The sequence below is a fragment of the Sorex fumeus genome, unplaced genomic scaffold (genome assembly GCF_029834395.1).
Source record: "Sorex fumeus unplaced genomic scaffold, SorFum_2.1 ptg000072l, whole genome shotgun sequence".
Taxonomy (NCBI): domain Eukaryota; kingdom Metazoa; phylum Chordata; class Mammalia; order Eulipotyphla; family Soricidae; genus Sorex; species Sorex fumeus.
In genome coordinates this window covers 11,302,303-11,323,157 of record NW_026606129.1, presented here as the reverse complement: position 1 = coordinate 11,323,157, position 20,855 = coordinate 11,302,303, and the positions used below count along the sequence as shown (strand labels likewise).

General features: G+C 63.1%; 1 protein-coding gene across 3 annotated transcripts in view; it reads right to left on the bottom strand.

Moving 5' to 3' along the window:
* Positions 1-707: 707 nt before the first annotated feature.
* The window catches only part of GRIP2 (glutamate receptor interacting protein 2), a 71,322-nt gene continuing 51,174 nt past the window's right edge, over positions 708-20,855 (bottom strand). For 2 of the 3 annotated variants that reach the window (XM_056129581.1, XM_056129582.1), the window contains exons 4-24: positions 20,036-20,181; positions 19,408-19,494; positions 18,480-18,555; positions 17,534-17,679; positions 16,689-16,836; positions 16,411-16,580; positions 14,956-15,081; positions 14,599-14,748; positions 10,759-10,945; positions 10,370-10,515; positions 9,652-9,732; positions 9,062-9,128; positions 8,835-8,980; positions 7,960-8,104; positions 5,578-5,717; positions 4,771-4,950; positions 3,748-3,874; positions 2,580-2,685; positions 2,353-2,505; positions 1,352-1,498; positions 708-886 (exon numbers count right to left, since the gene is read on the bottom strand). In XM_056129581.1, the coding sequence (XP_055985556.1) occupies positions 728-886; positions 1,352-1,498; positions 2,353-2,505; positions 2,580-2,685; positions 3,748-3,874; positions 4,771-4,950; positions 5,578-5,717; positions 7,960-8,104; positions 8,835-8,980; positions 9,062-9,128; positions 9,652-9,732; positions 10,370-10,515; positions 10,759-10,945; positions 14,599-14,748; positions 14,956-15,081; positions 16,411-16,580; positions 16,689-16,836; positions 17,534-17,679; positions 18,480-18,555; positions 19,408-19,494; positions 20,036-20,181 (2,833 nt within the window). In that variant the 3' untranslated portion in view covers positions 708-727. Of the gene's footprint in view, positions 887-1,351; positions 1,499-2,352; positions 2,506-2,579; positions 2,686-2,733; positions 2,962-3,747; positions 3,875-4,770; positions 4,951-5,577; positions 5,718-7,959; positions 8,105-8,834; positions 8,981-9,061; positions 9,129-9,651; positions 9,733-10,369; positions 10,516-10,758; positions 10,946-14,598; positions 14,749-14,955; positions 15,082-16,410; positions 16,581-16,688; positions 16,837-17,533; positions 17,680-18,479; positions 18,556-19,407; positions 19,495-20,035; positions 20,182-20,855 lie in introns of those variants that run through there. The other variant, XM_056129583.1, reaches the window with a different exon arrangement.

The following is a 20,855-nucleotide window of genomic DNA, read 5'->3' as shown; positions in this document are numbered from 1 at the left end:
CAGTGTCCCCGTGTCCCCCTGTGCCCCCTGGGATAGATGGGCCCTGGGGCACGTGTGAAACACAAGCCCGGCCTGAGAGTCCGAAGTCCAACGGCCACCTGGTGACCGCCAAATGCCAACCGCAGACGCTTTGGATCAGACACAGAGGGAACTCAAGGGCCCATGCTGGGCGGGGTGCAGCCTGGGCCCCCAAGGGAGACCCTCGAGTCCCCGACACCAGGGCTCTGAGTGGGGATAGAGGTTACATCCTTGCTGCCAGGGGCTGTGCCCCCCCCTTCCCTCCCCTACCCCTCCTCCACCGCCAGGGCTCTCCCTGCAGCCAGAGGTCTGTGGCTGACACAGACTCCTCACACCTCACTGCTCTGGGGACAGCTGGCTCTGGCCCTTACTTGCTTGCCTCCTGGGACGAGGCACTCACTCCCTAATAGCTGCTGGAGAACGTGCTTCCTCCCAAGGAGGCCCTGAAGACACCCCTCTGCCCCCCACCTTCCCGTTCCCAGCTCTCCTGGGCAGGACCCCCAGGGGGCATCCTGGAGCCCAAGTGGGGAAGGGCCAAGCTGTCACCCCAGTAGGGACGGGGTTGCTGCTGGGTACCTTGACCCCGCAGCACTGAGGAGCAGAGGAGCGCACCCATCTGTGGCCCGGGGCCGGCTCACGGGTCCATGACTGCCCCCAGCCCCCAAGCTGGGCTCTGTGTGCAGCCCCGTGTCCACAGTGCGAGTCGGCTTCACAGCATCCGGGGGCTCCTGGGGCCAGGCGCTCGTGGGGGCCGCCCGCTGGTGGTCAGCGGGTTCCGGCTGATGACCAGCTCTAGGACATCGCCGGCCTCGGCCAGGAGGGGCACAGCCAGACAGCAGTCAAAGTCCCGCGTGCGGACGTGGTTGACCTGTAGGGGCAGAGCCACGGGGGGGGGGGGGGTGTTGGCACCCTTGGGCCATCGGGGGTCAGCTGGCCGCCTCCCCTCATGTCTACCCGCCCACCGCTTGCCCAAACCCGGGCTGGGAACTTGCCTGGTTTCTTATTTTTCAAGCCTATTTCCAAGCAAGAGCTTTCCCCTCTCGGGATGGCAAGTTTCCTTGCAGAATGAATTTCAATGGACAAACGTCCGTCAACGGCCATGGTGCGAGAACAGTCAAATCCCCCACAAATACAGCCAGTTCCCGGCGGTGGGGGGGGGGGGAATGGAGCTGGGCTGATGCTTCTGGCCGCCCCCACCCCAGCCTCTTGTCCCCAGCAGGGCCCGGCTGTTTCTGGCCCTGGGACGAGGTCAGGGGGTTGGGGGCAGCCCAGATGGTGAGGAATCGGGCATCCAGGGTGCAAGTGGGTGCTCTGGCCCCTGACCCAGCCGTACCTGGAGGAGCCTGTCAAAGGGGCGCAGCCCCCCGCGCTGGGCTGGGCCACCAGGCCGCACCGTGTGCACGAACACACCCTTCTCCAGGAGGCCGTCTGAGACGCTGAACCCAAAGTCATTCCGCCCGGGGTCCTTAAGGAGGGTCACCTGGGAGCCGAGGGAGGAGGCCCTGGAGCGCTGACCTTTGTCCCCAGAGCACCCCCTCCATGAAGCCCTGTGGGGAGGTCGGGCTCTCTGCCACCCGGAGCGCCCAGTGCTGCGAGCCCCGGGAAGGGGCTCCTTTCCCGCCAGCCCCTGCTTGGCCCCCCACTCGCAGGCCCCTCGACGACCGGCTCCCAAGGGGGGACCAGCGGCTACTGACAGCTTTGGGGCGAGTTTGGTCTTGTCTGAGTTTTGCTTCTCCAAAGAGGGAGCCGTGGCAGCTGGGATTGGGGAGAGTGCGGGAGAGAGACACGGCATGTTCGGGCATGCACACACATGTGCGCACACATACATGTACACACACACGGACACACGCATGCACACACATGCAAGCATACATATCCACACACACTCACATGCACAAGCACACGCACACACATACAACATGTACGCGTGCATGCACGCATGCACGCACACGTAGGCACTATGCACACACAGATACATGCAAGTACACGCGTGCACGTGCACGCACGCACATGCAACATGCACACACATGTGCGTGGACACATGCACATACATGCACGCATGACACACATGCACACGCAGGTGCACACGTGGACACTCATAGGCAGGCACACACCCGGGCGCCTGCCTTTCCGCCCAGCAGCCTTGGCCCTCAGAACCAGAGGCCGTTGCTGTATCGCAGGTGTGGGGCAGAACATTCTGGAACTTCCTCCTGCTTCCCAGGGCACAGTGAAAGCCTGCGCAGCTCCAGGTCTATGGAAGCCCCCCCACCCCTGTACGCCCCCCGCGGCTCCCACAAGCATGATCCTCGCCGGCCTGCCCGGGGCGACACCCACCTTGTGCATCTCCAGCGGGGGCGGGGGTGGCGGCAGCAGCAGCTCCTGCATCTCGTCGGGTGCAGCTCGGACCTCGCGGCCCCTTCGCCAGCCCCGGGGGCCAGGCCGCCCCTCCAGGGCCACGCCCTGCACGGTGCCCGTCATGATGGACGCCTGCGGGGACAGGACCGGGTCCGACCTGTGCCAGGACAGGGCCGGGGGCGAGGGGCGTGCCTGGCGGGCCCTACCTCCAGCTCCCTCAGCAGCTCCGACTGGCCGCACGACTCCAGGTCCTCCAGGGCCTCCCCGAGCACACACCAGAAGCCCTCCTCGCGGGCCGGGCCGGGCACGGGGCTGTAACGTGGGGACCAGAGAGCGTCAGCTCCTGCCGGGGGGTGGGCGGGTGGGCGGGCAGGAGGGGAGGGGAGGCCTGCGGAGTCTTCAGGGTTCGGGGCCCAGCGCTGAGGAGCCGCGGGGCGGGTGGGCGAGCGGGCGGGCGTCCTTGGTGGCAGTGCTGGGGCCCTGGGGTCAGTGAGTGGTGACACGGAATGGGGGGGTGACCGGGCAGCTGGTGTGGCCAGTTAGAACGGGGGCAGATGAGACGGGGTGGAGTGCGGTGACACAGGACGCCTGGGAAGAGAGACGGACAGACAGACAGACAGACAGACAGGAGATCCATGGTGCAGTCCCACAGGGCGGCCCCGGCCCCACCCCGACACACGACATCATGAGGTAGGGACGGAGGGGGGACGGGCAGCAGACACAGATGGATGAGAAGATGGAGTGTGTGCCTGGCGGGCCGGGGACACCCCAACTTCCGTCCTGGGCTGGAGGAGCCGGGGGTTGGCTTTCTCCCACCGCACAGCCACGGGCCTCTGCACGGTCCTGGACCTTAGACAGTTCTCTGGGGTCTGCAAAACACCTTCCTGCAAGGCCCACTGGGCCCTCGGGACAGGCAGCGACGGCCTCCTCCCTGCCCATGTGTCAGGGGAGCGACTGAGGCCACAGGCCTTTGCTGAGTCCCCTCCTTCCTCAGCCCTCTGGGTCCAGCCGTCTCGGACACAGCACTAGGGGACAACGCCCAGAAGGGGCTGGCCTGTCCCCCACAAGGAGTTATGGGCCTCTCTGGGTGCCGCATGCAGACTCCTGGCCACTAGGGGGCGCCACCCAGCTGCTGTGTGGGGAGGTGGCGGGGAGGACGCCAGGGCGGGGCTGGGCAGTAAAGGACATGCAGGCAGACAGGAAGCAGCTGGGCCGGCTGGGTCAGGGGTCCCGGTCACTCACACCCTCACCCCAGCCCTCCACGACCCAGGCCCACTAGGAGAGGGGAGTGGGGGAGGGTCTGTCCCTCCCCACGTCCTCCCCAGGGGGCCCATTGGAGTTCTCTCTCCCGAGAGGACCCCCCACCCCACAGACCTCGCCGCTGGCCCCCACTCCTCGTCCTCCTCGTCAGCAGGGGCTGGGGCATAGCTGGCTCTCGGCCGGGCCGGCCTCCACTCGTGCGGGGTGAGGCTGCGGGCAGTCGCCTGGGGCACGCAAGGACCTGGGGGCGGCAAAGACGGGTGGCACCTGCCCTCTGGGGACAGCGCAGCCTCGTCCTGTCTCGTGTCCAGCTGCAAAGTCTGAGTCCTGGCTGGAGCTGGCCCCAGAGCCCACACCTGGCCCTCCACTGATGTCCTGTCCTCCCCTGGCACCGGGTTCCAGAGAATTGTGCTTGCCTGAGACCCGCCCCCCACCCTGGGCCTCAGAGGGAAGGTGCTGCCCGCCCATCCTCTGGCCTGGAGAGCGCCCCCTGCTGGCCAGTGCTGACCAAGTGCTGGAGAGGGGGAGGTGGGGGCAGAGGCCCAGGGCTGGTCAACACAAGGCCACCCCGAGGCCTGGCTCCATCACTGCCTGGCTCTGACCTCAGGGTTCAGAGGCAGCAAACTGGACACAGCTGCGGCCCCTGCTCCCTCCGGCCACCCGTGGTCTCAACAGGACCAAGGAGGCAGGTCAATGGGAGGTCGTGGACAGTGGGGGTGGGGCCTGGACATCTTCATTGGGAGCTCTGAGTGCTGACAGCCTCCGAGCTAAGTGCTGGGCAGCGGGTCCTCACGTCTGAAGCCCGCATGAGCTGGCCAGCCATGCGCGTTCCTGTGGGATAACACTTGCCGAGCAGGCACGAGGCCCAAAGTTCGATTCCCGGCACCGACCTGGGTGCCTAGAGTGAGTGACCCAGGCAGCACGAGGGGTGGGGGGAGGAGTGTGTGGGGGCCCCGGTCAGCACAACGAGAGGAAGGGATGGGGAGAGCCAGGGTCATATCCTGTACCGAGCAGCCGGGGCCCCAGGAGTAGCCTGGACGGCCCAAGCAGGGCGGCCCCCCGGGCTGGAGCCCCCCAGAAGGAAGCTGCCGGAGGAGGGACGGACGTGCTGGTCAAGGAGGGCCCCGGGGTGGCTACCTGAACCCCCAAAGCCGCCCTCCGTGGCTGAGCTGTCCCACGACTCCACCGCGCTGTCCACGCTGGGCACGGCGGGCGAGAAGCGGGCGGCCAGCGGGCCCCCCCTGAGGGCCTCGGGCGGGTCCTCATCCACGTCGCTGGCCTCGCTGAGGGTGCAGGACTTGAGGGGCGGGAGGGGGCCTGGAAGGGAAAGGGGGTCTCAGTGCCACTGGCCGCCCCCCTTGGACGTGGCCACTCCCCGAGGCTGCCTCTGGGCTCATGGGCGGCTGGAAGGCCAGAACCCATTTCACAGACGGGACCACGGAGGCCCGGAAAGGCTGAGTGGCAGGTCAGCCCCAGTGCCCACCGCTCCTGCTGGCCTCTCCCCCGGCACGGGGGACAGGTCTGGGGGAGGCAGGAATCTGCAACTGACAGCCAGACGACCCAACATTTGGGACTTCCAGGGGCAGGAGACAGGGGTGGGGGTGGCTCCAGGCTGGAGCGGACACCCCCCATGCATGCACCCAGTTTCACCACCGGCACTGCACCCCTCCACCCAGCCAGTGCCCCTCCACTGACAGGCCTGGGTGGCAAGAGCCGAAACCACCAAGCCAAGTGACCCAGGCCCACCAGGGACCGCCCAGGCCTTGGGCACCAGTGGCGAGAAGGAATGAGTGTGGCTGGACTCCACCTCCCTCTGAGCACTGTCGGCTCACGCCTCCTCTGCAGAGGGTGGGGAGGAATCAGGGCACTGAACACCCAACCGAGAGTAACGTCCATTCCTAACGGTGGGGGCGGGGGGTGTGTCCAGGGCATTGGGACGCTCACGGTCTAGCTGCTTCTTGATCTTCAGCGTGACGGTCTCTCCAGCCACCTGCAGGAGGTGGATGGCCTCACTCAGGGGCCGGCCCTTGAGGCTAACGCTGTTGATGGCCAGGATGCGGTCCCCGATGTGGATAGCGCCCGTCCTGGGGAAGTGGTATGAGAGTTAGACACTCAGAGACCCCGAATACGAGCCTGGCCAACTCAGTTAGCCCAGCTGCAAAAGAAGAGTCTGGGGTTGGATCAAGAAAGATACAAAGTCTTGGGGCTGGAGCGATAGCACAGCAGGTAGGGTGTTTACCTTGCATGCGGCCGACCCGAGTTCAATCCCCAGCATCCCATAGGGTCCCCCGAGCACTGCCAGGAGTGATTCCTGAGTGCATGGGCCAGGAGTAACCCCTGTGCATCGCCAGGTGTGACCCCCCAAAAAAAGCAAAAAAAAAAAAACCCAAAGAAATATACAAAGTCTAAAATCAAGGAGAAGATTATGAAACCAGTATCCAGCATGAGTCTTAAGCAGAGTTTAAATTCCACATACTGGCTGTGGGATCTTGGACTGGTTTCCTGACTGTATGGAGTTTTCTTTTTTCTTTCTTTCTTTTTGGGTCACACCTGCAGTGCTCAGGGGTTACTCCTGGCTCTGCACTCAGGAATTCATCCTGAAGGTGCTCAGGGGACCCTATGGGATGCTGGGAATCGAACCCGGGTCAGTCGCATGCAAGTCAAACGCCCTACCCGCTGTACTATCGCTCCAGCCCCATTTCTGGAGTTTTCAATTCCTTTATCTGTAGAAAGGGATGATGACACTTATCAAACTATAACCCAAGCTTACCAGCACGCAGAAACCGATGGGCAGCCTTCCCTTTTTCTCCGTGCCTCAGTTACCCCAGCTAGGGAATGAACAAGTCACAGGGGTCCCCGAGACCTCACAGAGAGGAGAGGGCTGACAAGGCCAGCAGAGGCATTGCTCTGGGGGGCCATCACCTGAGGAGCTTTGAGGGAAACTTAGATTCCCGGGGTCCGAGTGTGGGGCGGGGTCGGGGCAGGGCTCAGAGTGGGGAGGGGGGTGCTCGGGCAATGGGCGGGCAAACTCGGACCCCAAATGTCGGTGTAGCCCCGGGGGGCACTCAGGGGCCGAGTGCAGGTCTGGGTACGGCAGATTCGGGGAGGGAGGCAGAGGACACCAGCTACGTGGAACCCCGGCCCCCCCAACAGTGTCTGGCTCGGACCACGCTGTGCTGGTAAAACACGGACCCTGCCTACTGGGGCCAACGGGGTCACATGCAAACTTCCAGAGCGACCGAAAGAAACATATTTAAGAGTCTGTTAGGGGCTTGTTCCATCTCACGGGAGAAGCATGCTGAAAGTAGACTATACACCGAACATGATTGCCACTCAATGCCTCTTTTGCAAACCACAGCACCCAAAAAGAGAGAGAGAGAGAACAAAAGGGAATGCCCTGCCACAGAGGCAGGGTGGGGTGGGGGGGATGGGGGTTGGGAGGGATACTGGGATCCGTGGTGGTGGAAAATGGGCACTGGTGGAGGGATGGGTGTTGGATCATTGTACGATTGAAACCCAAGCACAAAAATTCGTAAATCTAAAAAAAATTTTTTTAAATAAAAAGAGTCTGTTAGGGGCTTGTTCCATCTCTAAAGGGCTGCTGGGGAGGTTTTCAATTTGCGGTTAGCACTGTATCACCCTTGGGTAGCACCAAGCTAGCGACACGGCGAGGGCAGGAGGGACTGTCCGCTGCCCCTCCCAGCCTCCAGACACCCGTGAGGGGTGGGGGAGGCACCAACCGTCAGAAGCATCACATGGGCCGCTGCAGTCTGCTGGGCGTCCAGCAGGGGGCGCTCCAGGACCGAGGCACCCACATCGCTGTGGGTTGGTCCAGCCGGGCTTGGCTGCAGAGAAGCTGCCCTTCCTGTGCCGTGCCCTCTCCTGGGGGTTCGGACCGCCGCTCAGGCCTGGCCAGTCTCCCCCAGCACATTGCATGCACACTGGGGCTGCTTTCTTGGGCCCCGCCCTGAGACCCGGTTCAGCCCGGGTTCTGGTCCCCACCAGTCCTGCGCCCCCAAGAACGGCCCTTCCCACAGTCCCCCCTCCGCAGCTATGATAGCAGGTGGAGAGCCACCCAGTTCCTGGGGACAGCGGGGGGCCATGGGGCCGGTCAAGGATCACACACCCAGCTGCAGGCAGAGGATGCTCGTGCCCAACAGCTGGCACTGTGCAGAAGTAGGGGTGTGTCCAGGGTAGGGGGGCTGTGAGGGCCTGCAGGACCGAGGCCAGGACTGGGCCAGGCCCACCCGAGGTCACCCAGAGCACTGGTGCTGGGACAGAGGCGGGGTCCAGGGAGGCTGGCCACGCCCCGGAAGTCCAGCTCACCTCTCGGCCAGCCCGCGTTTGGTGAGGCCCGAGATGACGATGGGGTCAAACGGCTCCTCGGTGCCCGAGATGGTGATGCCCAGCGGGCCCCCGTAGCGCTTCAGCTCCACCGTGTAGCTGACGGCCCCGGTGGTCTCCTGCTCGTCTGCAAGAGGGGTGCCCCACGGGGCCGGGGAGTTGCCACCGCTCATCCCGGGAGGCCCCCTCTCTCACACCGTCAGAGGGCACACCCCCGGGACCCCACGGCCACCTAGAAATGAATTTCCCGCATCCAAACACCCCCAAGGAGGGGAGGAAGGAAAGGAGGCAGGAAACGTGTTCGGGAAAATCCAGATTGTGCACTTGACACAAGGAAGTTTTGACGGTGATGATGAAAACTGATGAGAAGAAACGAGATTTCTAGTTCTTTCGAGGAAAGTAAAAAAAAAAAAATAAAGAAATCTGTCCACAGTGTCCTTCCCTCCCGGGCAGGCACCAGCCAGAGCCCCCATGATAAGGGAGTCACGTTCCCTTAACCGTAGTCCTCGCCCTTCCCAACGCCTCCCTGCCTCGCTCCTGCTCTCTCCCTCTTTCTCTCGCTCACACTGGCCCCGTCTGCCCTCAGAGGCACTGTTCTGCAGGGCTGCCGGCCCGCAGGGGAGGGAATCTCTGCCTCATCCGCTGCCCACTCCCTCCTCTGCGCCTGGCTGCCCGCAGATGTCCCTTCTGCCAGCCTTTCCTGAGAGGGCCCAGGGCCATGGTGCCACGTGCCGAAGCCCTCCTGGGTCAGTGTCCCAGGCGCCCTTCCACGCCTCTGTTCGCTCAGCCGGGGGGTAGGGGTGTCTCCATGCCATGCTGGGGTGGGGGTAACCTCGAGACATGGGGTCAGGGCGCACCAGAGTTGTCCTCGTCCTTCCGGATCTTCAGCTTCACCAGGTCCTCACACTGCCTCAGGATCTGCACGGCGTCCTCCATGGGACAATTGTCCAGCCGGATGTTGTCGATGGCCAGCAGCTTGTCTCCCGGCTCCAGCGTGCCGGTCCTGTACCCGCAGGGGCGGGGGAGAGGTCGGTGCCTGACCGGGTGGGCCTGTTCCCCTGCCCCGCCCCGGCCGTGCCCCTACCTGTGGGCCACGCTGCCCTTCTTGATGTCCGAGATGATGAGAGGGTCGCCCCGCTTCCTGCTGGCAGCTGGAAAGGGAGCGTCTGTGAACTGGCAGCATTGGGCGGCAGAGAGGGACACGGCCCGCACACCAGCCAGTGGCCAGCAGCTGGCCATCGCCACTCTGGGCCTGCATCCCCTCTGCAAAGTGGGGATGAGGCCACAGACCTCGTGGGGACAAGCCCTTGGGGGCTCTTGGTGCCAGCCTGGTGCCGGCCACTCCAGCCCTTTCCTCACCGACAGCCGAGCCCCGAGCAAACCAGGAGCCCCCGCAGGACGGTCTCAGCTGGCATCTGCACCCCAGCACCGGGCACAGGGGGTGGTGTTGGGGGCCCAGCTGCAGGGGGGCCACCATGTGCTGATAATGCCACCCTTGGGTGCTACCCTTTGGCCACGGGGGGAGCTGCGGGTGACGCCAAGCTCTGTGGCTGCAGCCCCTGTCCAGGGACTAGAGACTCCAGAAGGCTCAGGAAGGCCTCCTCCCCCGCCCGCGTGCGGGAAACGGGCTCCTGGAGGATTCGGCTGGGCCCAAGACATGCTGGTGGCACTCACAGCTGATGGTGATGCCGAGCTCCACGCCACGCCTCTTCGGCAGCTTCACGTGGAACGTGCCACTGCTGGGGATGACGGACTCTGCCACAAACCCAGGAGCAGTGAGACCCCGGCAATCCCCCCCGCCCGCCCCCCGCAAGCCGCACCCGCCACCTCCTCATCCCGAGCCCGTCTGCTTCTTCTGCCTGACATGAGGGGAAACTGAGGAACGGTGAGCTGACAGATCCGCCCACCTAGGGGCGTGAGCGACAGCACAGCGGGGAGGGTGCTTGCCTAGCACGCCACTGACCCAGGTTCGGTCCCCGGCACCCCAGATGATGCCCTGAACCCCGCCAGGAGGGATCCCTGAGCACAGAGCAGGGGTAAGCCTCGAGCACCGCCAGGGGTGGCCCCAGAACAAATGAAGGAAAGCAGTTCCTGGCGAGAGCAGCCGGGAGGACAGCTGCCCGCGGGGTCCCTCTCCCCACCGCGCCCCCCAAGGGGGGGACGGTGTTCTCCTCTAACCAGTCCCAATGCGACAGCCCTTTCTCTGGATTCTGGTCACTGCATCCAGCCCCCGACCTCCGAAGCAGGACCTTCCCCCAACCTGTCCGCATCCGCCGAGGGAACACTGCCCTCCCTGCCCACGAGGGGGTCCCACCAGCCGGCAGCCCCCCAGGCTCAGGACAGGACCAAGAGGCACCGGACCCCGAGCCAAGGGGAAAGCCGGGCACCTCACCAGCCACGTCGAACTCGACCTCGAGCACGACCTTGTGGGCCAGCGCCGCGTCCCGCAGTAGCTGGTTGGCCTCCTCCATGGTGCCGTCCTCTGTGGCCACGCCATTGATGGACAGCACGCGGTCTCCCACCTGCAGCAGCCCACACCTGCGGGGCAGAGAGGAGACCCGGGACACGGCCCTCACCCGGCTCCTCTGGGCTAGCCTGGGCCTCGGTGCCTCTCTGATGGAGGAGGCCCGGCTGTCTCGCAGAGTTTCTAGGGCGGTTTCCAACCCATGGGAGCATCTCTGAGCGGTGATGGTCTCGAGAACCGGTGGGAAGTTGGCGGTGACTCAGTTTCCCCACTGCCCCTGGGGACGGGGGCGGGGCCGGGCACGGGGCTCAGCTCACCTCTCGGCCGGGCTGTCGGGCTCGATGAAGCGCACCAGGGGCGGAGACGAGAGCGTCTCGGTGGCGAACACGCCGCCCTGCAGCTGGAGGCCGAAGCCGCTGAGGGGGTCCCCGCAGAGCACAACCTCCGTGGTCTCCGTGTGCACGACCTGCCCAGCTGGCCCCACCGTGCTGGAGGCGAGTGACACTGTTGGAAGGCAGGCACCACACTCAGACGAGCACCCGGGCACACCTGCTCGTCCGAGTCACGCCAGGGTGGTCAGGAAGACCCCGGGACGGGACTCGCATAGGCTCCACGGGATTGGGGGTCCAGCCGGGAGACACCGTTCCCGGGGCTGTGACACTGAGACCAGAGAGCTCTCTGTGTTTTGGGTCCCACCCGGCGAGGCCCGGGGCTAACTCCTGGCTCTGCACTCAGGAATTGCTCCTAGCATTTCTCAGGGAACCTATGGGGTGTCGGGGATCGAACCCAGAACAGCCATGTGCAAGGCAAACGCCCTCCCCACTGTACTGTTGCTTTGGCTCCCAGCATTACTTATTGCACCTTGTGCAACTCTCTCTAAGCATCGTGTGAAGCCACTAGGGTTAGTGACATGCCCTTCTCAGCTATGGTCACTCACAGGACTCCCGGCTCCGAGCGAGCCAGGCCCACGGTGCTCTATTCACCAAGTCAGACGGCCACCATCAACAGCCACGGTGGACCAGCCGGTTCCTATCAGCTGCTGCCTCCCTCCTGTCCTTGGTGCCAGCTCTCGGCATTGTCTGGGACTATTCCTTCTCGGCGGATGTGGGGGCTTCTGGGCAATGTAACAGGGTGATACGGGAGGAGTGGGTCTGCCTGGATCCCCTCAGATCCCCTCAGATCCGCTCCAGACACCCTCCCGAACACAGGGCCTTCCACACGGCGTCACTAGCTGGAGTGTTTCCTACATCCTGTTTAGCTTTCTTTCTTTCTTTCTTTCTTTCTATCTTTTCTTTTTCTTTTTCGGTCACACCCGGTGATGAACAGGGGTTACCCCAGGCTCTGCACTCAGAAATTACTCCTGGTGCTTGGGGGACCATATGGGATGCTGGGAATCGAATCCAGGTCGGCCGCTTGCAAGGCAAACGCCCTCCCCGCTGTGCTATCGCTCCAGCCCCATATTGTTTAGCCTTCATCAGGGAAGGCCGCGGGTTGCTCCCGGCTGTCCAACATGATGCAAAGATGCTGGGATTTTCGCAACCATGTTTTGTGGGGGACAGGATACAGGGTTTCATCTCTTGTGTTTCTACCTAAAACTGGGCCTGCTGGTCCTATGGAGACTCTGTCTTTAATTATTTAGTGTGTTATGAGATATATGTTGCTTTTCACTGGTGGCACTCTACAGGAAAATAAAATCCCATCCTATCAGAAAATGGGGAGAGGAAATGAACAGAAAAATTCTCAAAGAAGAAATACAAAGGCACAAAAATGCTCTATATTACTAATCATCAGGGAGATGCAAATCAGAACAGCAATGAGATATCATCTCACACCACAGAGACTGGCACACGCCAATGAGAACAGCACCAACCATTGCTGGCATGGAGGTGAGGAAGGAAGGACCCTCCTCTCCTGGATGGCAATGTCGGCCAGTCCAGCCTTTTGGGAAGTCATTATGGTCATTACTCAAAAAACTAACAACTGAGCTTCTGTATGACCCAGCAGTTCCACACCTCGGCATATACCCCAAGAGTCCACAAGCACAAACTGGAAAAGCTCTCTGCACTTCTGTGTTCATTGCAGCACTTTCCACAATAGCCAGAATCTGGAACCAAATCCGAGAGAGTAGCCAAGAACAGAGAGTAGACAAAGAGACTATGGAACAGAGGCCGAAGAGATGGTACAGCGGCGAGGTCACTTGTCTAACACACAACTGACCCGGGTTCAATCCCTGGCTTCCCATATGGCCCCTGAGCATCACCAGGAGTGACTCCTGAGTGCAGAGCCAGGAGCCCTGGGTGTGGCCCAAAGAACCAAAAGAAAAAAAAAAAAACTACGATACACAACGGAATACTACTTGGCCGCAAGAAAAGATAAAGTCCCGCAATTCACTGCAGTGTGAATGGATCTGAAGAGAATCACGTGGAGCGAAATCAGCCAGGGGGAAGAGAAACAGGCTCAGAATGATCTCACTGTCACTGTCCTCCCATTGTTCATCGATTTGCTCGAGTGGGCCCAGTAATGTCTCCATTGTGAGACTTTGTTGTTACTGTGTTTGGCATATCGAATACGTCATGGGTAGCTTGCCAGGCTTTGCCGTGCGGGCGAGATACTCTCGGTAGCTTGCTGGGCTCTCTGACAGGGGCGGAGGAATCGAACTCGGGTTGGTCATGTTGACTGCTTGCAAGGCAAACGCCTTACCCGCTATCCCTCCAGACCCAATATGAGTTCTTCTGTATGGACACAGTAAGAGATACATTAAACTTGTAGGGTGGCTCTCCTGGGGACATCTCACTATAGATCTCAGACTACAGTGCTCAGGCCAGATTAATCTTTCCTAGACCTAGCGGGATCCTGATCCAGCTGTTATTTTTCGGATCATCACAGAATGATCTCACTTGTGGGATGGAAGGGAACCTCAGAGGGGAACGTCAAATGCCCAGTGGCCATAGGAAGGAAGAGCAGGAGAACTGGTCTCGGGAGGAAGCTTGGCACTGGGACGAGAGTGAGGGGGATAAGTGAGGGAAGGGAACACTAGGATTATGGGGGAGGGGAACGTGCCTGCCACAGAGGCAGGCAGTGGGGGAGGGAAACGGGGGACACTGGTGGAGGGTGGTGGGTGCCGGTGAAGGTGTTGGGGCACCATCTGCCTGGAGCTTAATCATGAATGACTTAGTGACTGTAAATTATGGTGACTGAAAAGAATTTTTAAATAAAAAAAAAAGTTTGCCTCTACTCCTGTCCCCTAGAAAAGGATGTATGTTGCTTCATATCCCCTATAGAAAATCGATTTGCATTATTATTAAAATACTGTCACTGTCACTGTCCTCCCGTTGTTCATCAATTTGCTCGAGTGGGCCCAGTAACGTCTCCATCGCGAGACTTGTTGTTACTGTGTTTGGCATATCGAATACTTGACAGGTAGCTTGCCAGGCTTTGCCGTGCGGGCAAGATAATCTTGGTAGTTTGCCAGGCTCTCCGAGAGGGGCAGAGGAATTGAACCCGGCTTGGCCCGACCAGCTGCACACAAGGCAAACGCCCTACTGCTGTGCTATCGCTCCAGCCTGGAGCGATTAAAATACTATCAGTAACTACAACCGGTCTCATTCACTAGATACTATCATTCATTAAATAAAATGTATTTTTATTCTACTCTTGTTGATGCCACTTGATCGTGTTCTATTTGATACTGCGTATTACAACCTGAGCACCATACTGGTTCTTGGATGTTGATGTAAGAATCTTTGTTTAATTGGTTCTGCTTGGGACCACACCCAGCGGTGCTCAGGGGTTACCCCCCTGGCTTGGTGCTCAGGGATCACTCCCAGCAGGGCTCGGGGAACCATCTGGGGTGCCAGGGATGACACCAGAGCCAGTCCCTGCAAGTGCTGTCTCCCTGGCCCCGGACACTGTGTCTTACTCACGGGGAAATGACCCCATGCCAGCGAGGGTGTGACTCTGACTCCCTCCCTGCGTGAATCAGGATTCTGCGCTAGGAAACCGAGACGGCACCAGTCGCCGAGGGCCTGCCCGTCATGGCTCAGAAAAGGCATCGGTGATCCCGGCACCGCCTGGGCCCACCCTGCCCAGACCCACAGGGCCCCTAGGACTGCTCCGTGCCGGCCCCCCACCCAGCCGTGGCGGGGGCCGTGGCTCACGGGAACTCCGGTGCTCCCTTCGGCGTGGCTTCCTGCGCCCCACGGAGGTCCGGGGGCTCACGGGCTGAGAGCCACGAGGGAGGGTGCCGGGGTTGGCACTGGGGAAGGCGTGGTTCACGGTGGGCGAGGAAAAGGGCGTCGAGGACAAGGCTGGGGAGACGAGAAAACAGCCGTGTGACGCCCCCCTGTGCAGCCCCCCCCCAACCCCGCCAGGACACCGGGACGCCTCCCCAGGGAAGGCCGCCGGGACTGCCAGCCTGATCGTCGCCTTCTCCCCCACGGAGAGCGCGGGCCCATCCCGAGGAGACAGGGAAGGGGTCTGGCCAGGGGACGAGGACGGGGAGAGGGGCACATTACATCGGCTGGGGTCCTGGCCAGGGGGTGTGGCCCAGCTGGGGGTCCTGCAGGCACCGGGCCGGGGGCTGTGGGAGGAGGGCACGCAGGCGCCCCAGCGGTGCGTGTGCTCTGCCGGCTGCACCTTCCCTGTGTGGGGGAGAAGAAGAGAGAGCAGGGACCCCGGGGCAGCCTCCGCGGGACCCCCAGCACAGACCGGGCACCCCCGTGCCCACGCTCCTCTGGGGGGGTGTCTTCACTCTACATGTGTTCCCCCAGTGGAGCGAGACCCTCCCCCCCCTGCCTGCTACCCCGTCCGCTCTCCTCACCAGCCGCCAAGGGGCACCCCCCAGTCCCCAGTCTCCCCGGGCCCTGTCTCAGCTCTGCCCCCCATGGAGGGGCTCTGGTGGTGCTGAGGACCCTGGTCCCACCTCCCCACCCCCCAAGCCTGGGCTGCCCTGTCACTGTCTCGTGGGGGACGGGGGCAAGTCGAGTCTCCCGGCTGACCGGCCGGGGAGGGGTTTCGAGCCTGGCGCAGAGCGAGGGCGGCCGGGAGGGCGTTCGGCCTCCCGAGAGCAAACCCGCCTCCACGCCCGGCCCAGGACGCCCCCACCATGGGCTGCTCACGGGGGCAGAGGAGGAGTCTCGTGGCCGCCTCCTTGAGGCCCCAGGGGCCCGGGCGGGCTGCTCCCATGTCTGACGCAGGGAGGGGGTTGGTCTGTGCAGGTCTGGCCTCCCGGCACGCCCCTGCACATGGCGGGGTCTCACGGCCCCTTTCAGATGAGGCCCTGGCAGGGAGGAAGCTCACTTCGGGGGAAGCTGGGCTCACACCTGGAGCCCAAGGTTGGGGGTCCAGGGGCCTTCCTGCCTCCCCGTGGGCACCCTCGACCTCATCCCCGGGCCCAGTCGTGTCCAGAATAGCGGCTTCTGCTATCCTTGCTACCGCCTGGCACCCAGCTTCCGGCTCCTGATCAGAAGGGTCGGTGGGGGGGGGGGGACCCAGGACCTCCCTACTTCTCTGGCTACTCCTTGGGACCCACTGAGGGCCCGGCACTGATCCCAGGATTCAAGCTCTGAGTAGCACAGAGCCCAGAAGACTAGACCCTCCAATCCTTCTAGCCCCTTACCTCTGTTGATACAACCAGTGACACAACTTGCTTCGCACCATGGAAACCCGCAGACTGCCAACCCAAACCGCCCCCCCTCCCACCACACACACACACACACACACACACACACGCGCGCGCACACACACACACACACACACACACACACACACGCGCACACACACACACACACACACACACGCACACACACAGCCTTATCCCTCTCCTGCTGCCCTGGACTCTGGTCTTCCCCGCCCCGCGGAAGGGGACATATGTTCCAGTAAGCCCCACAGGCTGCGGTTTCCAGGCGAGGCTGGGTGTCCTTCCGCCATGACCAGCCCTCAGGGCTGGACCCTGAGACACGCCAACGTACCTGCCTCCGGGGGCTTCAGCGGCCGCCGTGACTGGGGCGCCGGTAGGATCTCCAGCCGTACTTTCTCAGAGACGCTAGCCAGGAGCTGGGTGGCTTCGAGCATGGAGCAGTGCTCCGTGCTGGTGCCGTCGATGGACAGGATGTGGTCGCCGGCGTGAAGGGCCCCACTCCTGGCCAGGCCGGGAGGGAAAGAGGGGTGGGCAGGACGGCCCCGTGCACACTCCCCCAAACCCCTGCCCGCCCCGTGCACTCTCGCCCCCACGCCCGGCTAGCCTCACCTGTCCACCACGCTGGCCGGCCTGATGCGGTCGATGGTGATGACCGGCTTGTTCCGGTGGGAGCCCGTGGTGAGCGAGATGCCCAGCGTGGACCCTGGCGTCTTCGTGATCTCCACCACCAAGGGCCCCGATGTGCTGGCCGCCGGGTCTGGCTCGGGGAAGGAGGGACGGGGCGGACATGGTGGATTCCTTCCCCCCAGCCCCTCTCTGCCCTCTGCTGGCCCTCGAGGGACGCCCAGGCCCCGAGGCAGGTGGACGGTCACAGCCCCTCCAAGCTCACACGGGCACTGAGCCATGGAGAGGCCGGACCTCAGGCCTGAGGGCTGGGCAGTGCCAACGCGGTCACCGCCTCTGTCCACCTGTTATGGGCACCAAGGCCTGTGGCTCATTGGAACACCTTCCCCTATTCAGAAAAATGCATTTCCTGGGGCTGCAGCAACAGCACAGCAGGGAGGGCGTTTGCCTTGCACGCAGCCGACCCGGGTTCAATCCCCAGCATCCCATATGGTCCCCGAGCACCACCAGGAGTGATTCCTGAGGGCAGAGCCAGCAGTAACCCCTGAGCATCTCTGGGTGTGACCCCCCCTCAAAAAAACACTGCAATTCCCTGGCACTCCCTGGGGCTCAGGAGCGAAACCCAGCCCCCTCTGCGTCTCCCCACACCGATGGTCAGCGAGCCAGGCCAGCTCTCCTTCCTGCCGCCCGACACCCACATCAAACCTTCCGGGGTGTTTAGTGCCGGCGAGAGGCGGAGGGCTGAGCCCCTGGTCACGGCGCCTCGGCTGGGGGTGGGGCTGGGGGCCTGGACCCGCTGCCCCCGAGGCCACCGCGGGTGCCCCGCTCACCGGGCACAGCCACGTCGTACTCCACCTGGAAGAGCGCCTCGTGGCTGCATTGGCGCAGCGTGGCAAGTGCCGCCGTGTGGCTGGCCGCGTGCAGTGGGATCCCGTCCACGCTCAGCAGCCGGTCACCCGCCTTCAGGGAGCCCTCCCTGGGGAGAAGGCCCGGTCAGCCGCACGGTCGAGGGGTGCTGGAGGGGCAGGGGGCGGCCACAGGATGGGGAAGTGTACAGGGGGCCCCGTAGGGGCCACAAAGGGCTCTGGTGGGTGGAACGCGTCGGAGAACCCGGGGACCCGAGGGCCCAGCCAGCCATCTCCGGGCCCTGAGTCCAGAGGTCACTGTGAGACGGGGTCTGAGGGGTCCAAGCCGGGGGTCTCGTAGGTCGGGGCCAGCCACCGCCCCTCCCCCTGGGAGGTCAGCTCTGACAGGTGGCCCTGGGCTATTCTGGGAAGTTTAAGAATAACTCGGAACTCGGGACGGGCCTTGCTCCAGGACAGATTTAGATTTCTGACGAGGCCACGCCAGACTTGTCTTAAAATGGCCAGGCATCTCCCTCGGGGGCGTCGGGGCCTGGGACCTGGACGCATTCCTCCTGGCGCTGGGCGTGGGGTCCCAGAGGGACAGGGCCGAGGGACATGGTGCTGGAGCCAGCTGAGGCATGAGGCCCTGGCAGAGCTGCCCCAGGCGCCCGACCGCTCACTGGGACCCCAGGGGCCGCGGAGCTGGACCCATTGCACAGACAGAGAAACTGAGGCCGGGGACGACAGAGACGGTGTCTCACCAGGACAGAGCATTGCGGGGGTCGGTGGGAGGAAAGGGGGTCTCTGTCCTTGGGGCTCAGTCCTGCCGCCGCCACCTGGCTCTGAGCAAGGGGTCCCCAACTGAGCCTCCTCTGGAGAATGTGTGTGTGCCCCATAAAAGCTACCGCAGGGGGGGATTCTCGGGACTCACCTGTCCGCGGGGCCGCCAGGTCGCACGTGTGTCAGGACGAGTGGGCGGGACTTGTGACTGTCCTCATGGGCGCCGCCTGGACAGACCCCAGCAAGAGATGGACGAGCCGTTGCCCTGCCCGACCCCTGGGCCCTGCTGGGCCCCGAGTCAGGACCCTTTGCCCCTCCGTTCTTGCCAGCCAAAGGGCTGTTTCTGTGACCCCGGCTCCCACGCTCCCCGGAACCGGCCCCAAGGTTGCTCACACTGGGGGTCCTCAGCTGCTGCCCTGAACCCCGGCTTTACCCTACTTCCCCGTGGGCCTCGGAGGCTAGGCAGACCCACGGTTGTGCTGGACCCCGGAAGTGCATTCACCATCACTGCTATTTGGGTTGGGGGCCACTCCCGGGCCTTGTTCCTGGCTCTGGTTCTGCTCTGGCATCACCCTGGGGTTGAGGGGGCCCTATGGGGCGCCAGGGATCGCACCTGAGTCGGGCATGTGCCAACCCATTGTACTATCACTCCGGCCCCGATCTCAACATTATTCCTGGTGAAACGTTTCCCTCCCGCCACCTCTCCTCACCCTCTCTTCGTTGGCAAAGCTTTCCTTTTAGCTCTTGGTAGGAGGGGGGCCTGAGTCACCTAAAGACAGGGGCTGCCAAGTCAGTAGAAGTCACAGTGTTATGGTGGGGAGGGACTGGGAACACCCAGCAGGGCTCAGGGCTTACTCCTGAGCACTGCGCAGTGCTCAGGGGTCACTCTGGTGGTGTGCAGGGAACTGTATCTGGTACTGGGGATCACAGTGGGGTCAGCCTCCTGCAAGGCAAGCACCTGAGTCTTTTGCCCCCTCCCTGCCCTCGAACCAACCCCCAGGCGAGAGGAGAGGCAGGGAATCAGCACGATTACCCTCCATCCCCCTCCCTGACCGACCGCGGCCAGCCCTGCCACTGACCTCGGAGGACAAAGCCAAAGCTATTGCCCTCTTTGTAGAGGGCGACATCCACCGTCTTCGAAAGGGTCCCTGGGCTGTTCTCAGGGACTGAAGGAGAACGGGAGATGCCTTTGAGTCCCGCAGTCAGCGGACCAAGCCGGCACCTGCCCCCCAGAGCCCGCTGAGGACAGCTGGATGACCACAGTGACCGCAGGGAGGGAACACCGCCCTCCCCCCCACTTCCGGGCAGGTCAGCGAGCACCAGTGGCTCATCTCCTAAGGCCCCCAGCCCCCCAGTCAGAGAGGGGAGGCGGCCGGGCGTGTACTCCCAACCCTCACGCTCGAGTTCCTGCCAGCCGAGTGAATTCTAGCCCGTTTCTGTGTCCAGACTCGGCCAACTTGACCCCCAGAGGAGCAACCCGGGGCCACTGCCCCCAGGACAGGGAGGTCGGGAGGGGGCAGCTGCAGGCCAGGACACGGTTCCTTGGCCCCCACGTCTCCCCCACAGGGATCCGGGAACGACGGGTGTGGAATGACGCAGGGCCCCTGGTTGACAGCGGGCCGGGGGCAGGGCGGGGGATGTCTGGGCTGGTCTCCAGGGGTCCCCCACCCCCAGGCCCTGGAGGGGGCGGCAGCTCCGTGCACCCACCGGGCGGGGGAAGCTCATACTCCACCTCCAGCACCACGCGCTCGCCCACGTTCTTGAGCAGAGTGATGATCTCGTCATGCCGCAGCTGCGTCAGGCGGATCCCATTCACGGAGCGGATGTAGTCACCCACGTTCAGCAGGTCGCTCCTAGGGGGCCAGAGCCGGCACGTGGGGTGGGCCCAGGACCCTAGGCTCTGGCTCCTTTTTTCTTTCTTTCTTTTATCTTTTTGCTTTTTGGGTCACACCCGGTGATGCACAGGGGTTACTCCTGGTTCATGCACTCAGGAATTATTCCTGGCGGTGCTCAGGGGACCCTCTGGGATGCTGGGAATCGAACCCGGGTCGGCCGCATGCAAGGAAACGCCCTACCCGCTGTGCTATCGCTCCAGCCTCAGAATCTAGCTCTTTGGGTCCTGCTTTATCTGAGTCTGTTTGCTTGCGGGCCACACCTGGCAGTGCTCCTGGTGGTGCTCGGGGGGGCCCACAGTGAGGTGCCAGGGCAAGTGGGTCTCACCCCAGGGCTGGATGGACTCGGTGCTCTCAGGAGGGAAACAGCGTCCTCTGCCGCAACTTCCAGGCAGGGTCGGTCAGTGAGCTCAGGGGCTCCGGCCCTGAGAACCCCCTCAGCCCACCAGTCAGAGAGGGGAGGCGACTGTGCATGCATTCAACCCTCAGGCTTGAGTTCACCGGGCGGAGTGAGTTCTAGATGTTTCCTTTTCCAGACTCCACCCACTTGGAGCTCCGGAGTTGGGAATCCACCCCGGGCCACTGTCCTCAGGATGGAGTGGTCGGGAGAGGACAGCACGGCAAGTACCTCATTC